Raw genomic sequence first — 19383 nt, 5'->3', positions numbered from 1 at the left:
ATTATTGGCAGGGCTGCAAAATGCAAGTGGTCACACTTTTCCAAGGGCTTCTTTCGAGTGTAGCCCCTGGAAGCTGGCTGTCAAAATAGTTTGTGAAAGTTTGTGAAAAGTGCAAAATTTGAGAAGGTTATTCGCAGGAAGGCAATCACGTGAGTTTATGGGAGTTGTTTGGCATTCGCAGTTAAGCTGAGATACCTGTCAGCAGCGCTCGTAAGAAACAGAAACAGAAACAGAAGGCGGCCAGAATACAGACCACGATGCAGATCCAGTAGGGAAGCAGATCATAGAGGCTACTCCACATGTAGCTGGTAATAGCGGGTATTATCACATTTTTTTGTCTCATATTGTTTGCCTTGAAGATAAATTGAAGCTGAAGAGACTTTTATTTCACTTCCTTAAGAAAAATTAACAACTTTCGTGTGGTTTTTAACCTCTTTGCTGGGTAAGTTTCTTGGAAACAGAACGAAGCGATTGTCAGGCTCTCCAAATTTCACAAAAAACCGGAAAGTAAGTGCCAAACTTTGAACTTTGCAAAATTTGACAAAGGTAACTAATATTATAATAATTAAATCAGGGGTGCCCATACTGCAGAGCAAACTTCCATACCAATGCATAAATTCACCAATACATTGGTGCGATAATTGGTGTATTATACATATATAAATTGGTGTATATGGTGTATTGGTGTCCAACAACAAAATACTTTCGGATTACCACGATTGAGGAGAATAGGAGGAAGAAGAATAGGAAGGAAGAAGAAAATAGGAGGAAGAGAAGAGAATAAGAGGAGAGTACATATATGACTTCGCATTTTTCATATGAAAGAGCAAGAGATATGATATAGTAGCTTTCCAAAGCAGCATTGGACATTAAATTGCATTTTACCTAAAAGGAAGTACATTAAGAGGTTGCAATTGCTTATTTCTGCAATATTTCTGCAACACGTCCTAGAATACTTTTCTAAAGGATTTCGATAAGCTCTTAATACAAATAATTTAAAAAATGCCACTAATGTAAAATGTCACTTATAGTGGTCCTTTAGCAGGGCACTGATACAAAAGGGGTGCCAATAGCTTAGAGGAAACTCTATGAACTTGTTGGAGTCACTTGGGCAGTTTTCTGACTTTAATCCCACAGTAAATATCTATTCCAAGGTCAAGGAGTTTGTTTTTGAATCAATTTCTCCATATAACATTGTCAGGACTTTGTTGGTGTTTGGTGTCTTAATTTTGGGTGTTCATATTGTTGAATGTTAATGTTTAAGGTTCAGAAGCCATTTTGGAAAAATGGTGGTGCGATTATTTTTTAAAGTAATGATAGTTGTTTAATTTTGACTTTTTATAAAGTTTTAAACTTCTTAAAATGTAATCTGTGTATCTTTAAAGTTAAAGAGTACGGTGACCATTTAAACATTTCCTGTGCTAGTGGTGCTGCTTTGTAGCTATACCATCAGTGGCGGATTTAAGGAAAAAGGCCCAGTGGGCAAAATTTTTTCAGGGTACATTGAAGGGTATTTTGAAGGGGACCGCCCAGAAAATTTGACGAAAAATCTTAAAAATATTTTGTTCCCAGATTTTGATGCAGATTTATGGAGAATCGATCCACAAATTGTTTAAAGTATTCCGCTCAAGAATCGGATGAATATTTCCTAAGATATGGCCTTCGCAGTGGGTCATATGGGGCTCCCCATGCATTCTGCACATTTTGAAGGGGACAGCCCAGAAAATTTGACAAAAAATCTTAAAAATATTTTGTTCCCAGATTTTGATGCAGATTTATGGAGAATCGATCCACAAATCGTTTAAGGTATTCCGTTCAAGAATCGGATGAATATTTCCTAAGATATGGCCTTCGCAGTGGGTCATATGGGGCTCCCCATGCATTCTGCACATTTTGAAGGGGACAGCCCAGAAAATTTGACAAAAAATCTTCAAAATATTTTGTTCCCAGATTTTGATGCAGATTTATGGAGAATCGATCCACAAATCGTTTAAAGTATTCCGCTCAAGAATCGGATGAATATTTCCTAAGATATGGCCTTCGCAGTGGGTCATATGGGGCTCCCCATGCATTCTGCACATTTTGAAGAAGACAGTCCAGAAAATTTGACAACAAATCTTAAAAATATTTTGTTCCCAGATTTTGATGCAGATTTATTAAGAATCGATCCACAAATTGTTTAAAGTATTCCGCTCAAGAATCGGATGAATATTTCCTAAGATATGGGCTACGCAGTGAGTCATATGGGGCTCCCCATGCATTTTGCACATTTTGAAGGGGACAGCCCAGAAAATTTGACAACAAATCTTAAAAATATTTTGTTCCCAGATTTTGATGCAGATTTATGGAGAATCGATCCACAAATCGTTTAAAGTATTCCGCTCAAGAATCTGATGAATATTTCCTAAGATATGGCCTTCGCAGTGGGTCATATGGGGCTCCCCATGCATTTTGCACATTTTGAAGGGGACAACCCAGAAAATTTGACAAAAAATCTTTAAAATATTTTGTTCCCAGATTTTGATGCAGATTTGTGGAAAAGAAATCGAAGGTGTAACTTTCAGCACGAGGGGCCCTGAAAGCCTTTCGTCGGGGGGGTCCAGTGGGCAAGCGCGCCTTTGCCCTCCTGTTAAATCCGCCACTGTATACCATATTTTCCATTCTTAGTTAAACAATTGTATAAAGTAACGCTTATTTTTTAATATATATGTACATACAAGATAGATACTCATTATTATTTTATCCTTTACTTTTAATAAAAATGTATTCAATTATACCTTTAACCTTAAGTATTTCTTATAACTTAACACTCCAAAATTTTTATTATTTTCTTAATGTTGAAAAAATCCAATAATGCGTAAGTATTTTTTATAAATGTTCTCTCTTAATCCCTTTGTCTAATTTCCTCTTTTTAAATCATCCAATTTTAGGCATTAAATCAACAATGAAGGCTAGTTTTTTTCGCCTCCTGTTTGAGTGTCAAATGCGAGTACTCGAGTAGGTTCGAGTGTTGCCCGAAAATGGAAATTATTTGGCCAGAGGCGGCAGCGGCGGTGGCAGTTCCTCGTTTGGTGAAAGAGGTGAGCAAATACGAGACACGTACCGATAACTAATGAAAAGCGGCCACTGGAGCGTGGAAAAGCAGGTACAGTGGAGCCTGTAGAGCCGGGCACGCACCACTACCGACTATCCTCGCCCCGCCAGGTCGCACTGTCCAGTATTTTTTGCAGATTTTTCTTTTGCATTGATTTGAGAGGCAAACAGGCAAATAAGCAGGCTGCCGCTGTTGCAGGCAAACATCCAGCCAAACTGGCTGGCAAACAAGCAAGTCAGTCAACAAAAATTCGCAGGCCTCTGCCCCAGACCCCCTCGTTTTTTCCTCCTTTTTTTGTTGCCAGAATGTGTGCATTTCCGTTTCAAAAAAAGAAAACAAAAATTTGGAAAATAGAAGAGAGTGCCGCGGGGAGAAATAAAGGGGCAAGTCCCTCAAAGGTGCGTTTATCGGCAGGACGGAATCTCAGTGGCAAAGGTCGGTTGCTTTTTGTCATGCGATATCCTATATCATCACCTTTGTGACAGGACCAATTCAATCAGCGGTAATTATGTCGCATGTAAATCGTATCGTCCTTCCAAATCTCAGCCTCTGAAACTGAAGCTGAAACTGAAGCCGAGGGTCAGGGATTAGTCCTTGATGTTTATTAAAAACACACCCGAGCAGGCAGCGGGCCAGGGAGGTGATTATTCCGATTCTTATCGAAGGGTGCAGGCTCCTGGACTCCTCCATTCACAAGTTACTCAATATTGCAGGGCCGGATGTCGAACCGATTGCCATCTAAGGGGATCACCTGAGAGTGAGCCGGAAAAGGATCCTTTTTTCAAGGACAATGACTAAACTGCAACCCATACAGGTGAGTCCTGCACATCTTTTTACAACAAAATATCAATAACTAGGAATATTAATCTATATAAGAATAAGTAACTAAGTTAAACCAAAAGATATAGCCTTCACCCTGAGTTATAATAGCGCTTTTTACAAGGAACTCTATCAGAAAAATTTGAAAAAAATGTAAAAAAAAAATAGGTTGCATTGATATTTAAATGCAGATCGTCGGGGAATCGATCCACAAATCTCAACAATCGGGTAAATATTGGATAAGATGTAGCCTTTATCCTAAACCACACTTCGAAATACCATTTTCGAATCACTTTTAGTTAAATTTTAGTTTATCATATTACAATAAGGACTAGTAGTAACATATCTCAAAACGCAAGAAATTATCTAAGGTGTTAAATAGATTTTAATAGATTTCTTAAATATTATTAGAATTTTTGGAATACCATTTCTTATTTAACCACAATACCAAATGAATTACTTAATTATACCATTTATAAAGCATAAAAAGATTATAAATTAAAAAAAAAAAAAATATTGTATAACATTTAAAAATAAAATACCAAGTTTATTTTTTAAATAAGAATCTGCACATTAGACATCCGTAGCTCAGTATTTATTCTCATTTTTGTTTCTTTCTTTAAAAATTTAATTTTTAAGAAACCCTATTTACTTTGACTTGTAATTGATTTTCGGCCCATTGATGGCCAGGCCAATTATAGTCCCACGAATAGCCACACAGTTGAGCTTAATTTCATTTACAATAAAATCGCTTCTATCAGCCAGGCAGCTTCATCGGCATCTCCATCTTTATCAGAAATCGTCAGGATTATTGGCCAGAAGCGGTTTCTCGAAGCCGCCGTCTTGATTTTCTTTTTTGATTTTTGAATGCAAGCCAATCTGTTCGGGTCACGACTCGGTTAAGAATCAAGGCCTATCTATCATAAGAATTATATACATCAGAGCGAATATAGCTGAATGGTCCACTTTGCCGTAACTTGTGTTTTTAGACAACGAAGGTTGAAAATCTGCCTCATATTTTCATATAAAAAGGGGCCAACGTCTGAAGGAAATCATTATCCAGCTGCTGGCCAAGTTTCTGCAAATAATCCTGTTGGAATTTTGATATCTGGGCATATTTCACCAGACCCTCGTTCTGCAAGTCTGTCTTACATTTTAAGGGTTGGGTATCCTTCTCGTTGGTTTTTTCAAAATAGCGAAGTAGTGGCTTGACGATAGGATAGCACACTGAAGCACACTAGTCCTGTGAAAAATTCATTTTTTTTAAATTTTAATGTTAAAATTTTTTTAATGTCAAAATAGAATTAATTTTTCTAATTAAAATTAGCTTCCACAAAGCTATAAGGTTTTTGAAGGCGACACCTAGAACTAGGTTTTGGAAGCGATGTATTGTTAGTTGGCTGTTAAGAGCGACAGATGGCTCTGAACAGACTGGATTTTATAGCCTGCAGGGCTATCAAATAAATTTACTAATTTAAAGTTCTTTAAATTTAATCAAGTATTTATTTTTAAATATTTAATTTCATTTTCAATCTAGTTTACTGTATAAATAATTCTTTAAAACACCAAGCTGTTGTTTTCCAAAATGGATTCCACAAAGCTATAAAATTGGAAGGACATCTACCGGTAGGTCGCAGAAGCTGCTTTAGTTGCCTCTTTGGGCCGGCAGAGGACTTAACTCTGTTTGCCATATATGCCGCTAGGTGGCCGTAAGAGACTTTTAAATATTTTATTTGATTTATTTTAGTAGTTAAAATTAGATCCCCCCTCCCGTAATGAATGAAAGCCATTGAATATTTATGTATATTTCGTAACAAATCGAAAATTGTTTTTATTACTTTCTGATCAAAATCATACAACGTTGTCAATTCGTTTTTTTGGTTTTTTTTTTGTTTTTTTTTTGTTTTTTTGTTGATTACTCAATTATCGCATTATAATGTGTCTTGTTTATGTTTATGTTTGGTTTTGTGTTTTTTTTTTTTTTGTTTTTGTATTTTTGTAATCTTGTTTTACGTTTGTTGCTTGCTTTCTTTAATAATAATTTATAATTATAATAATTTATATAATAATATTTTTTATAATATTACTTGGTAATTTATTAATTCCCATCAACATATCTCCCGTCGGCGGTTCGGGGTTAGGGGAGTCTAGGGTAAGGGTTTCTAGTGGTGTTGTGGTGAGAGAGGGGTCTCTCCACAGGCGCCACGCCCTCTTAACACTTCCGCTTTAGCCTCGCCCCAACGCCCCTAGCGCCACCGGAAGCTGGCTATTCTTTCGCTCTGCTTTTGCTTTGCTTTCGCTCTGCTTTTGCGTTTTTTTTTGCTTTTACCTCTTGCTTTGTTTTTCTTTCTTTGTTGTTTTTGTTTTACTTTACTTTAATGCATATGATTTTGGTTTTACTTTTGTTTCTGGCTTTTCTTGCCATTTTTAGTTTTTCATTTTGTTTTTTGTTTTTTTATTTTATTTTTATATAATGCGCCTGCTGCAATAATTTTAGTTTGTAAAATTAACTAATCGTAAAATGTAATTATGGTTGTGAGTGTGTGTGTGTGTTTGTGTGTATGTATACTGATGTGGCTGTCTGCGATCTTTCTTTGTGGGTGTATGTGTATATGTGTGTGTGTGTATAGTGTGTGTGTGTGTGTGTAGTGTGTGAGTGTATGTTATTTACAAGTCTCTTGTCATGTGTGTCTTAATGTTAAGTGTTTCATTTCCGCTCTCCCTTCTGCCATTTCCGTTGTTGCTGTGTGTTAGCACTCACTCCTCCACTTTATTGCATAATGTAATTATTTGTATTAGACGTATATATATATATATATATATACTTGTATATACCACCTTGCACCCATCTTGCGCTGCTTGCTGCTAGTTGGATTATGTAATGCGGCGATTCGATCATCTAAAATCGCTTTTTTCTTCTGTGTATTTTGTATTCATACCCGATACTCGTAGAGTACAAGGATATACATATGTATGCATGTTGTTTGTGTGTGTGTATGGTTGTGTCTGTTTCTGTGTATAATTTATTACTTAGTTTGCTAAAAATTCACGTTTATATCCTCAATATAGGGGCTTTCATATATGTGTATGCCATGTATTGTATATAGATTTGTTTGCCTCTCCGGTTCGGTAATTAGTATAAGACTAAAAATTCTCCTCATTCATGTATTATGCATATAGTATATATGTTTGTGTGTGAGTGTGTGTGTAGTGTTTGTGTTTGTGTGTGCATATCGGTGGATATATCCCCCTTTTTTTTCTCCATACATATATACTATATGTATTTATTTCTTTAGAAAAAAAAAAAAAACAAAAATATATCCAAAATCCGCATATGCACACATAGCACTCGACCTATCCTGCTTTTCTCTCTCTACTTTCTTTTCTTGCCTTTCCGTTTTGCGCTTTGGAAACTCTGTTTTTGTTTGCTTTTTGCCATTGCTATCGTTATCGTTATCGTTATCATTATCGTTATCGTTACTTTTATCGTTAATCATTAATCGTAATCGCTTCGTTTCGTTTCCATCGTTTTTTGCTATCAATAATAAATTGATTTCGATAAATAATTTTAATTGTATTATACTTATATGGGCCTTAAGACTTAATTACTGTTTTCTTGTGTATGTTCTTAATTTTTTTTTTGTTGTTTTTCTGTCACTCATTTGAAAATTTATAAACTGAGGACGTCTCTTCTTCTGTCTGTGTCTGTGCTTTGTGTATATGTGTGTGTGTTTTTCGTGTCTGTGTGTGTGTGTGTGTTTTGTATATATATATATGGGCGTATATATATACCTATATAGCTTCAAATTAAAGCTTTATTAACCATGCTCGCGTTTTGTTTTCGTATTAACAAAATTAAACGTTCCATAATAATCGTACTCAAGACTCAATAATCGATAATCATAAATTACGATAACTGCACGTTATAACTAGTTAAATGTCCATTACCGTTACCGTTTACCGTTACCATTACCATTACCATTTATCATTAGCGTTTTATCATAAAATACAGTACAAGTAATAAAAAAAAATTGGTTTTTTTTTCGATCTACGGTCTTTTTGACTTGTATCGATATTTATCGATACAATCCTCTGATAACCATTCAGATCTCCCCCTCTGGCTAGTTTTATGCGGTATTTTGAGTTTATCCATAGGTCTGTATATCTGTATAATTATGCTATATCCATATACCTAGTTATATCTGTGTGTGTGTTGTATATATATAAGAGATACAAACTATGTAGAAGTACGCTTAATGCCTAAAAGTATTCTCTAGATTCGATCTCCTCCTCCAGCTTGCTTTCATTATTTCATCTTTTATATATTTTCTTCCTCGTTTTCTCGTTTATTAGCATTTCTTTTAGCTCTTTTGCTGTGGTTGTGCATCATCTGTGGTTGTGCTTCTGTGGTTCGGTTGTGGTTGCAATTGTGGTTGTGAGTCGATCGATTCTTTCGATTTTTTGTTTTTCATATTTTTGTTATCGATTTTTAAAGGGAAATTTTAGGTGAATATCTAGGGGTGGTGGTGGTGGTGGTCTTTCGATAGGAATGGGGGATAAATGGGAAAGTAATCGACGTCTTTCGTTGGATATGTGCGAGTGTTTCTAGTTCGAGAGAAAAAATACATAGGATATTTAAAAAAAATACCGAAATAAAATACCGGATTGAATTTGGGAAGGGAAGCATTTTCCAAGGGGAATCTATCGGTTATCGGTATCTGTTATCGATTCGGTTTAGTCTAATATTGCGTGTATAAGTTGCGTACTTTCTTTAGTGTACAAATATGAATGCTTTATCTTGTTTTATTTTTTATTCTTATTTGTTTTGTTTTTTGTTTGCCATTTGTTACTGCTTTAAAATCTTTGTTTTTACTTCAGTTCTTTTTGAATTTCATTTTGTGTAGATTTGTTGTTCTTCTTCGACTGACTGCTTCGGCATCTTTTCATCTCTCACATCCTTCCTCTCCTCTCTATTTATTGTTTTTATTTTTATATTTTTCTTTTATTTTCATTTTTAGTTTTGTATAAATATTTCAATGCATTATTTAATAATTTCAATTTTTGTTTTTCTTTTACCAATTATTATTAATTATTTAGTATTCGTTATTCATTATTCATTATTAAGTTTAATCAAAATTCCTCTAGTTGAAGGCAATCGGCGAATATATTTGAAATTATTTATGCAATTATTTTACATACTTTTCCTTTTCTTAATAATTGGTTTTTGGTTTTTAGTTAAATTTACATTACATTAAGGTGACTAAACTTAGGATCTCCTGGAAAACAAGTTGAAATACAAATAGTTTCTTACTCTGTCGGCTTTTCTACATAATTTTTCTCTTTCATATTTCTCATTATCTATTCAGCTTGCCAGCCTGCTTTCGAATGATTCGTTTTTTAGTTTCTTTTGTTTTTTTTTTTTTGGTTAAAAAGTCATCTGAATCTGGAAAACTTAGGTGTAATTTTGCTAAAGATGTCTCGCTCTACGTTTACCAACTAATCATCATTTTCCACCACGTTATAAAACATTCGCTTTATGTATATATACTGGTGTGTGTATATGCTTGTATATGTATCTATAGAGTATATATGTATATTTGCATGTATATATGCTGCCCATATATCTCTACACATATATATCGATATATATCGATATACACATATATATTTAGATGAGGGTGTGTGTTCTATGTACAAGTCAGTATGCATGGCTGTGTTAAAAGTTAGGCTTACTCATAGATACGTGGCTAAATTGGTTTGTTTAGTAAAAAAAATTGTCACCTCCCGGATCTTACACCGATCTCTGTCCAACGGCTCTCCGCGACTACTATCGACTATTATCGACTTTCTTTGACATTCCTTGACGTTCATCTCCTATATACACGGTTTGCTGGTTTATCGATCGTTCGGTCTCACTTTGAAATCACTTTAAGGCAGTTTTCCTATACACCATCCATCAAATGCTGCTGAATTCTGGCCATCAACGAAATAAATCTCATTTTCCTTTTCTTTTTTTTGGCATTAAGCTATCGAAATCGTACGGAATTGTGTTATCGATAATCACAAAATAAGATGATAAAAAGGCGAAATATTATTTTAATTCTTGGACTGTTTAGGAACCTGCTTTTAATTCAAAAATTATCAATTTAATAATGTACGCTAGGCTGGAAGACAGTAAATTATTAGTTATTAAAATCAACAAATTTCAAATAACTGAAGAATATTTCTGGACTCTCGATTTCGATTACAAAATAGCCTACTCGCGCCTTTCACTAATTATTGTCTGCTATTTGTTCACACACACACAAATTGATATACGCTAGGTGCCTAAAGTAAGCCTGTACCTCAGAATCCGAAATCCGCAATCCATTATCGGAAAACGGATATCGAATATCGGTCATGGGTTATCGGTTTAATCGGAAATCGGGGGAAACGAAACGAAGGTGAGGATCAAATTCGAAGGCCTTGTCAATTATTATTATTAAATTTTGTTTTATTTTAGATACGTTTTCTAGATACGAGTTTGAATTGATTCTCAATATTTTTTTGTTTTGTTTCGGAAATATTCAGCAATTTTGTATATATAATATATATATATATATATATGTTTTTTTTTGGGTTTGCTTAGTGCTATTAATTGGGTAATGCTCGATTTTGGTTTAGCTTCGTAAAAATTTGTCTGAGAATGTGAATTGGCAGTTTCAATTTGTATGCAATATCTATGGTTGCCTTTTTCATTTTTTTTTTTTTGTTAATAAATTTTATAAGATTTCTTTTTGGTTTTTACAATTTTGATTCGATTAGTATACAATTAAAAAATGTTCACTTTCATATTTTGTCTAATAAAAAGTTCTCACTATTCGATTCGATTCGATTCTGCTAGGGGGTCTTTCAACTAAATGGTTTTTATCATTATATCGTTACCATTGCGCTAATCACTCACTAATTTGATTTTTTGTTTAAAATATAAGTTACGATTATTTCACCAATATGCTTCACTAATTGTTGCTTTTAGTTCGTTTCATTGCGTGTTTTTGTTGCTTTTGGTTTTTTTTTTGAGCTGTGAGAAATTGACTTTCTTTTCGCGATTTCTTGGTGCTAGGGCGGGAAGTGCTACAAGAGAAGAGGATGGACAGAGTTAAGAAGAAAGAGATAGAGATGGGGAAGAAAGTAAAAAGGGATCCCCAAGGAACAATAATAATACCCAATAAACAATGATATGTATACAAGTCTCGTTTTTTTTTATTGCACGAAAGAACAAATGAGCAAGTACGTTAAATGTTTTAAAACTAAAACCTAAATACATAATAATTATACAAAAAAAATAAATAAATAAAATCATAAAAATCAGTATTCGGAAACAAACAAACAAGCAAACAAAACTATGACTCAATAGCCGATATATATCGATTAATCGATAAAAACAAATAAATACCAAATAAATACTTGAAATTTGGGGAAAAGAAAGCTCAAGAGAGTAAGAAAGAGAGGTAGAGGAGAGAAAAGTGCTGTGCTGGTGTGTTTTGAAAAATTGGACACAACTGTACCGGAAGTAGTGGTGGAACTTGGTGTAAAATCATCGATGTTACCGTTAGCTCTGCCTGCTTTCGTTTCTGTTTCTGTTTCAGTTTCCGTTTCCGTTTTCGCCAGTGCCTATTGCTTCTAGGGAATCTATTGTTTCCATGTGTTTGTTTTTGTTTGTGTGTGTGTGTGTGTGTCTATGAAATGTCCTTCTTAATTTCTATTTATTCAGCTAGTATAATTTTTGTTCTTATTTATTTGTTAAGGTAGAGTAAATATTGCGGCAAAAACTTTGAAAAATAAAGTTTTGCTTGTTTGTTTGTTTGTTTTCGATTCGATTCCGAATCGCCTTAAGACTTGTTACGATATTTTACAATTGCTTTTAGTTTGTGTGTGGTTTTCTTTTTTTAATTTTATTTGTTTGGAGTTACGAGTTACGAGATACGACTTGGATTGAGCTACACTATATATTCTTGTTTTTTGGTTGTGTGTGAGTGTGTTTTTGTTTTTTTTTTTAACCTAGCATTGCAGATCATATACGTATCGCTTTAAAACTATCGACTAATGGCAATTTCCTTGTAATATGCTTACGTTTTGGTATGGTATTCCTTCGCTCGGTTCGCTCTCCTTCACCTTCTCTCTATAATTACAGTTTAATTTATCCTCGGATATCCTTTAATTATATGTTACATTTGCTTTTCGTTTACCATTTCGATTTCATTGCGTGTCTGTGTGTGTTGTTTTGTTGTGTTGTATGTTTGTTGTGTGTTTCTGTATGTCTTACCCTACTGATACACGCCAAAAAAAAAAAACGCAGACAAAAAATGGTTCAGTTTGAACTAGAATTACATTTACTTTACTTAGTTGGCTATAAGCTGTTAAAAAAAAATACGCTAAAATTACTTATTAACATTTTATTGTTATAATTATTGTTTTTTTGCTTCAACATCTTACTCTTCCCCCACCGGTTCGGCTCCTCCTAGAATTTGTTTTTGGTTTTTTTTTTTTGCTAATTTTAATGCGTCTTTAAATATGCTGGATAGTTGTGAGAAAAGACGAACAAATCAATAAAGCATTTAAACTAATTTTGAAACCGAAAAAAAAAATGAATACCGTGAGGTGAGGCTTTAAATTCCTGGCGAACGTTTCGGCAATTCCTGATTCTCAGACAAGGAACCTTTTAATCTTTTTTTTCTTAAATTTGGAAACTAATTCCTTTTTGCTTGGCATTGCAGTTGTCCTTCCCCGGATCCCCCTCGAAAACCTCCTCCCTCCGCCCCATACTCATCTATTATTTATGTTTTTTTTATTTCTTTAACTATTTAAATTTGTTTGTTTTTTGTTTTTTAATTGGTTGGCAGTGATATTTTGTTGTTAGATTTGCATCTCTGGCTTTTGCTTTCTGGCTGTGTTTTTCGTCATTGGTCGTCCTTTTTTTCTTCAGAGAGTGAGATAGTGATATAGATGAAAGAGAAAGAGACAGGAAAGGGTTAAAGGACAAAAGGGAGAAATGGAGAGAGATCGCTTTAATCAAAGGAAAACTTTTGAGGCATCTGTGACTTGGTATTTTTGGTCCATTTTGGGTTTCTTTTGTATGTTAGTATTTTTTTTTTTGTGTAGTGGAAAAGCAGCCTGCTAGGGAAAGCACAAATAATCGCGCATTGAAATCGATACTATCGATAGATATCGATAAGCTTGTCAATGGAGCAGGAAGGTGCGCTTCAAAAAGTTTTCTGGACGGATATTACAATTTGTAGCACATATTGAACCTTTCATTTGGTTTATCTTCGATTCGATGATTTTCTATGGTTCTTTTTCTTGGCTGATCGGCTTAGCTAACTACCTAAATGGGTCTAAGGGGGGGATGGTGATGGGCTGGGAGGTCAGAGGTCAAGCAACTGCAATGCCTTTTTGTGATCTTGGGAATTGTCGCCGAAATCCAAACTGAACCCTCGTTGCATAGGACATTATCGTATTGTTATCGATATTATTACACTTGATCGATGTTTGTATGTATGTATGTGTGTTCGGTTCGTGTGTGTGTGTGTGTGTGAGGCAAAGCATTTTCATTTGGTATGATTTTTTAGTATTTTGTTTTTTTTTTTTGGTAATTTTCCGCTTTTTTTTCGTGGGGGTGGCTATTAGGCGTATTATCTTTAAGGGAGAGAGTTGAGTATGCTCTATTATTAGTTGAGTTAATTGATTTATGCTGCGAATGTATGCTGATCGATAATAATATATGTATATGCTTTATATACTATAATGTAGGTGTGTCCATGTGTGTGTGTGTGTCTGTATGTGTATGAGTTTTAAAACATTTCCGTCTCACTGTCTGTCTTTGTTTTGTATTTTTTTTTTTTACTTTTTGGTTATATAATGATGCGCGCTATAGTTTCTATTTCCAATTTTAAACTATTTAGTATTTTTTTTTTTAGTTTTTTTGGTTTTTCGGTTTCGGTATTCGGTATGGTATTTTCTGATATTTACTGATATTTTTTGTTCGTTTCGTTTCGCCTCGGCATTTTTTGAATCCTTTTCTGTATATATAAAAAAAAAATTGTGTTTTTGCATTTTTTTGGTATTTTCTTGTTGCTTTTTTCCATCTTTTCTTCATCATTTGGTATTTTTTTTTTTTGTTTTAGCGGGTAATACAAACGCTTAGAGTTAGACAAAAAAAAAGTTGTTTTTTGTTTTTTTCCTTTTCTTCATTTATATACTATATACTATATATATATAAATATGTATATATACATATAGATTCTCCTTTCATATATATATATATATGTATATATATATAATCATATATGTATATATGTAATGTAGAATTATTTTGTATGCTTGACTTAGTTAACCTACATTCGAATACATGAACACTTCAAGATATCATTGTAATAAGTAATTTAATTGAATTGAATTTAATTTAATTAAACTGTTACATTTACTTTCTTTTATTTCTTTTACTTCGTTTTCTCTTTGCTGCTGGTTTATCCTCCTCCTCTGCTTCTCTGCTCCTTCGTGACTTTTTCTTTTTTGCGCTCTCTCGTTGTTCGCTTGTTTGGTGTCCTCCTTTTTTTGTTTTGAGGCGACCGGCGAGGATACTTGACCTCTCACCTTCGTGTTGTTGTTGTTGTTGCATCGTTTATGGTGTCCTGATCTACTCTGCTCCTTCCTCTAGGTGATAACATGATGCTAGTGATGTTAATTTTTTTTTTTGGGGTTAATACAGAAATGCAATTTTCCGCGGGCGTCGTCTCGACTTTGTTGATGTTTGGTTTTAGTTAACGCTGCATGACAAGCAAAGTGCGATGAGTCTGTGTTTCTTTGTATGTGTGTCTTTGTGTGTACATGTGTGTGTATGTCCTACGGGGCGTATGATTGATGTAGCTATAAGCTATATGTGTATCCGTTTCCGTCTCCGTTTCCGTTTGTCCTGCTCACACTTTGTTCTTGTCCTTAGGGGCAACTTTTCTATGGATCGCAGATCGCTTAGCTTTCTTTCTTAGCTAAGATCCTTTGACTCGTGACCTTGTATCCTTGTGACCATTGACCGGCGGCAGGCGCCACTTGCCTCCGGTCGCCGTGTCCTGTCTGCTGGATAGCAGTTGTTCTTGTCCTTCGAAAGGACTATTCTACTATTCCAATGCATTTCCTGTTGTTATTCCTGTTTTACATTCTCATTTGATTTTTTTTTTTTATAAATTTATTTAATTTTTCATCCGCTTCCGATTAGTTTCCAGTTCTGCCCTGTGTGTGTGTGTGTTGGTTTGTTGGTTGGTTATCGACTATCGATAGACGCCTGCTATCGACCATGGTGCTAGTGACTTCACGACCATGCCGGATTTTTATGTTTGATTTCAAAAATGACTGCGCGCTGACGATAGTTTTTTTGGTTGTATTTTTAAGATACGTTTTTTTAAATATTTTTGACATTTTTTTTGTTGTTGCGATTGTTGAATGGTGATTTTAGTTAATGGTGTGTCTTTGAGATTTTTTCATTATCTTTTTTTTTTTGTTTCTGTGAAGTTCATGAAGCGGCTGCTGCTGTGTGCTGTGACGATTCTCTAAGATATTCTCTAACGATATTCTCTTCTCATATGGTATCAAGTCTTTGTTTAGTTATTCTTGCTTTAGTTGAGTTTTAATTGCTTTTTGAGATGGTTTTCAAATGGAGACGACAAATTGCATTTTGTATTGTTTCTAATACTCCCAATATCATGCATCCTGTATTTCACCTTTTAAGCCAGGCACCCTGTGGTGTTGGTTATGTCCTAAACGATTCGCTAAGTCCTGTACAACATCACGAAATATAACCGTATCTATGTTTTCACCTAATAAATACAACAAAAACCAATCGCCCATCTTTGAACGACGAACGATTATTTCAATAGCGTCACGACGCACTAACCTGTAATTTAAAAATTAAAATATATATTAATAAAAAAAATACTAGATATGGTAGGTATTTTTGACAACTTACCTAAATCGCATACGAAATAAGTAGACCCTCATTCGAGGTGAGAATATAATAACCACCCTGTATATTAGCGTTAATAATGTGAGAAACGTTAATAAGATGAACCAAAACCAAAGGAAAATGTAAATTTTCTCATTAACAACGTTTAATGGTAAAATGCAAATGGCGTCGTGTTTTTCCACCTAAAAAATTTCAGTATTAAAATATATATTTTTTAAAAATGTATGAAAAACTCACCTCCCCACTTGAACCATATTTAAAAAATGTACATTTGGTCATTCTGGGAAATATGTAAATCATCGGATCCATGCGATCTTCCTGATCGGTCTCCATATAATCTATCACATCCAGGCCAAATGTCATAAATTCGCCATCGAAAAATCGATTCATAAGAAACATTTGACCTGCAAAGGTGAAAAAAACAAAAAACACACCAATTAGCAAGTCAACGATTAAATCGTAAGATATAGTATTCACAAATCCATTCCATTGTTTACACACACGATCACTTAATTAATGGCTTTCCTTTTCCCGCATTTTCTTCTCTTCTCATTTCAAAAAAAAAAAAGATCGAGATACTTTTTTCAAACTTGAGAGTTTCTCTGTAAATTTTTGTGTAAAATAGCTTCGGACTTCTGACTTTTTCCAAGTCGATACACTTGATTGATCGTTTGTAAATGAGGCGGCAATGATTTCGATTCGGATACTGATTCAGAATTCATTCACCTTGCGGCCAATTAATTATGGCAGATAAACCGACCGAATTCACTTTGGTGTGATCCATCAATTGTTTGGGCTAATTGCGGCTAATTGGCCGTTGAAAATGGAGGTCAATGAACAAACAAACTGGATTGCTGAGAGGCATCAGGGGTATATATTTTTAAGGTAAATACAAGTTTTTAATTTGCCAGAGAACTTTTTGCTAATTAAATTCATTATATATAAATATTTAGAAAGAGAACTCTACAAAATATTGGGCCAAGCTAATTAATAAGCTATTGGGTAATTGGAAGGAAAATAATATTCTGTTCAAAAGAAGCTTTTAAAATCTATTCTGTTTTAGTGGATTTTTAAAGAGGTTTTTAACGAAGTAAAAGATGTTTAAAAATCTATAATTTTGGTACTTAATAAATAATTTAAATGATAAAGGGCACAGTATATTTAACTTTTCTTAAAATAAAATAATACAACATTTTCCAGGATAATAGAACTGATATAACTAGTAACTAATAATTAGAAGCTAGTATCTGAAAACTAGTAGCTAGTAACTAGAAAACAGTAAGTAAATACTAATAACTAGTAAATAACAACAAGTAACTGGAAATGGATAACAAGTTTCTAGTAAATATTAACCAGTTACTGGGAAATAGAAATTGAAAGTAATAAGAAGTGTAACTAGTAACCAGTAACTAAGATTTGCAAATAGTAACTACTAAAAAGAAACTTTTAACTAGAAACTTTAAACCAGAACCTGATTAGTAGATAGTAGCTAGTAACTAATAACTAGTAAATATAGGTTTTAAAAAAGAAACATAAAACCAGTTACTAAAAACTAGGGACTTTTGCACAGTAAGATGTAAATAGAAAAAATTAACTAGAAACTAGTAACGAGTAACCAGTAACTAGAAAAAAGTTGCTGAATAGTGCATATTAACTAATGACTTTAAAATAAGGCAAGGTAACCCTTAATAAACAACGAGTGACTAGTATATATAATTCTTTTAAATTAAAAACTAATAACCATTAAATAGTACCCACTAACTATAAACAAAAAAACTCATACCTAGTAACAACTGAAAAAATGTTCTATAAAATGCCTTCATTTCTTAAAACGTTCCCTGGCGCCTTGAAATTGTATAATATCCATAAGAAAGAAATCCCGAAAAGACTCTCCAACCCCTGCTGTCTAATTGACCCATTTAGAATTTGGGGAGGGTGGAAGAAAAGGCATTTAGCCAATTAGACAATGCATTTAGGTTCTGTTTCTCAACAAACTCCCCTCGCACGACGAGATGTCAGCCATTTTATAAAAACGTGTATTACTCGCATTATTATTGTTTATTTCTCATGTTTTCTGACAGTTCATTATTTTGTCAGATTTCGGATTTCAGCGTGCGCCCCACGAGGGGCGACCAACCAACCAACCGACACAGTGAGAGAAAAAAAAAACATTTAATTTTTTGTTTATTTTGATGTGGGTCGGTCGGTGCGATCGGTCAGTCGATAAAAATTCGTCATTGATTTTTGTTGGCAGAATATCGAAGGAAATTCAGGGGAACAATCCAGGTTAAAGAATGCAGCAATGAAGCGGCAAATTTATGCTTTAAACCAGAACAACAAATTGTTTACTTTGCTTTTTGTTTTCTCTTTTAGTTTTAGTCATTTTTTTTTTTACAGTGTTTTTCTAGTATTTGGCACCTGGAAAATGGAAAATTGAGGAATAAATTGAATACAAATACCACTCACCTATCACATTTATAAGGGCGAGCAGCTCACACACGTAATATCTGTACGCCCACCAATTGTGATATCTGGAAATGGAATGGAATGGCATCCCAAAAGGGAAGTAATTAGCAATGATTCAGACTCAGGAGATCTCCGACCCGCTTCCGATCGGTAAATATATAATAAATTTCCTAAATGTTTGTTTAAGTTTCCTTTTGTCTCAACTGAATTTTTTTTGGGAGTGAATCACAATGAATTTCTGGTGAAATTTTTTAAACTGATGACATACTTTCTTTGGAAACATCGGGGTATATATAAACAGTTAATTGGCAAGTTTTAAATATTTATTTTACAACATTTTCACTTAAAAAGGAACGTTTTTGAGAATCACAATTTCAGAGTAGGTCATTGTTCTTTTTTATTTAAATTATTTCAGATTTATGGAGTGTTTTTAATTAAAATTTGTTTATTGTTTTGGTTTCAATGTTTGTTTTTCGAAAGTGACAGGAAAATTATTGCTTGAAATAATTTTATTAAATATTTATATACGGTTTCCGATTATCTTACTTTTGGGGAATATTTTTTAGTTCAGCAATTTATAAAGTAAACTGACTTTTTTTTTTGCTTTGGAAAGTTAAATTGAAGTGATGAGATTTTCAAATATTTTTAAAAACTTTAGAAAGCTTCTAGAAGTAGAATATTGTTGCAAATCTAAGGTTATCTAGACATAGGTTAAAACATGTTTTTCAAGCTTTACTTTTTAATATTTTTTTTACGTTAGTATTATTTAGAAGGCTCATAGAAGGCCTTAAAAGGCTTTTAATAAATATAAATATTAATATTAATAATAATTTTTAAAGCCCTTTCTTAATAAGAATTGAACAATTATTTTCAAAAATCAGTGTGAAATTTATTAAATCTTTTATTATTTTGGAAAATCAAATATTTAGAAAATAGGAAAAACTTTTAGACTTTTAAGACTTATCCAGACTATTTATTCATCGGGCCATATAATCAGACTTAAAACGTA

General features: G+C 33.6%; 1 protein-coding gene and 1 long non-coding RNA gene across 6 annotated transcripts in view; one reads left to right on the top strand and one right to left on the bottom strand.

The window, feature by feature from the left end:
- On the top strand, positions 1-18538 carry LOC138925673 (uncharacterized). Its single transcript, XR_011441863.1, has 4 exons — positions 1-149; positions 2931-3734; positions 3808-3908; positions 18306-18538. It is a non-coding gene; the product is annotated as an uncharacterized lncRNA (long non-coding RNA).
- Positions 5708-19383, bottom strand: part of shakB (shaking B) — a 231129-nt gene continuing 217453 nt past the window's right edge. For all 5 annotated transcript variants that reach the window (XM_043212884.2, XM_070276565.1, XM_043212886.2 and 2 more), the window contains 4 exons: positions 18375-18439; positions 16146-16312; positions 15912-16090; positions 5708-15839 (listed from right to left, as the gene is read on the bottom strand). In XM_043212884.2, the coding sequence (XP_043068819.1) occupies positions 15647-15839; positions 15912-16090; positions 16146-16312; positions 18375-18439 (604 nt within the window). In that variant the 3' untranslated portion in view covers positions 5708-15646. The remainder of the gene's footprint in view (positions 15840-15911; positions 16091-16145; positions 16313-18374; positions 18440-19383) is intronic.

The sequence above is a fragment of the Drosophila bipectinata genome, chromosome XR (assembly GCF_030179905.1).
Source record: "Drosophila bipectinata strain 14024-0381.07 chromosome XR, DbipHiC1v2, whole genome shotgun sequence".
In the NCBI taxonomy this organism is placed as follows: Eukaryota; Metazoa; Arthropoda; class Insecta; order Diptera; family Drosophilidae; genus Drosophila; species Drosophila bipectinata.
This window is presented reverse-complemented; position numbering and strand designations above follow the sequence as displayed.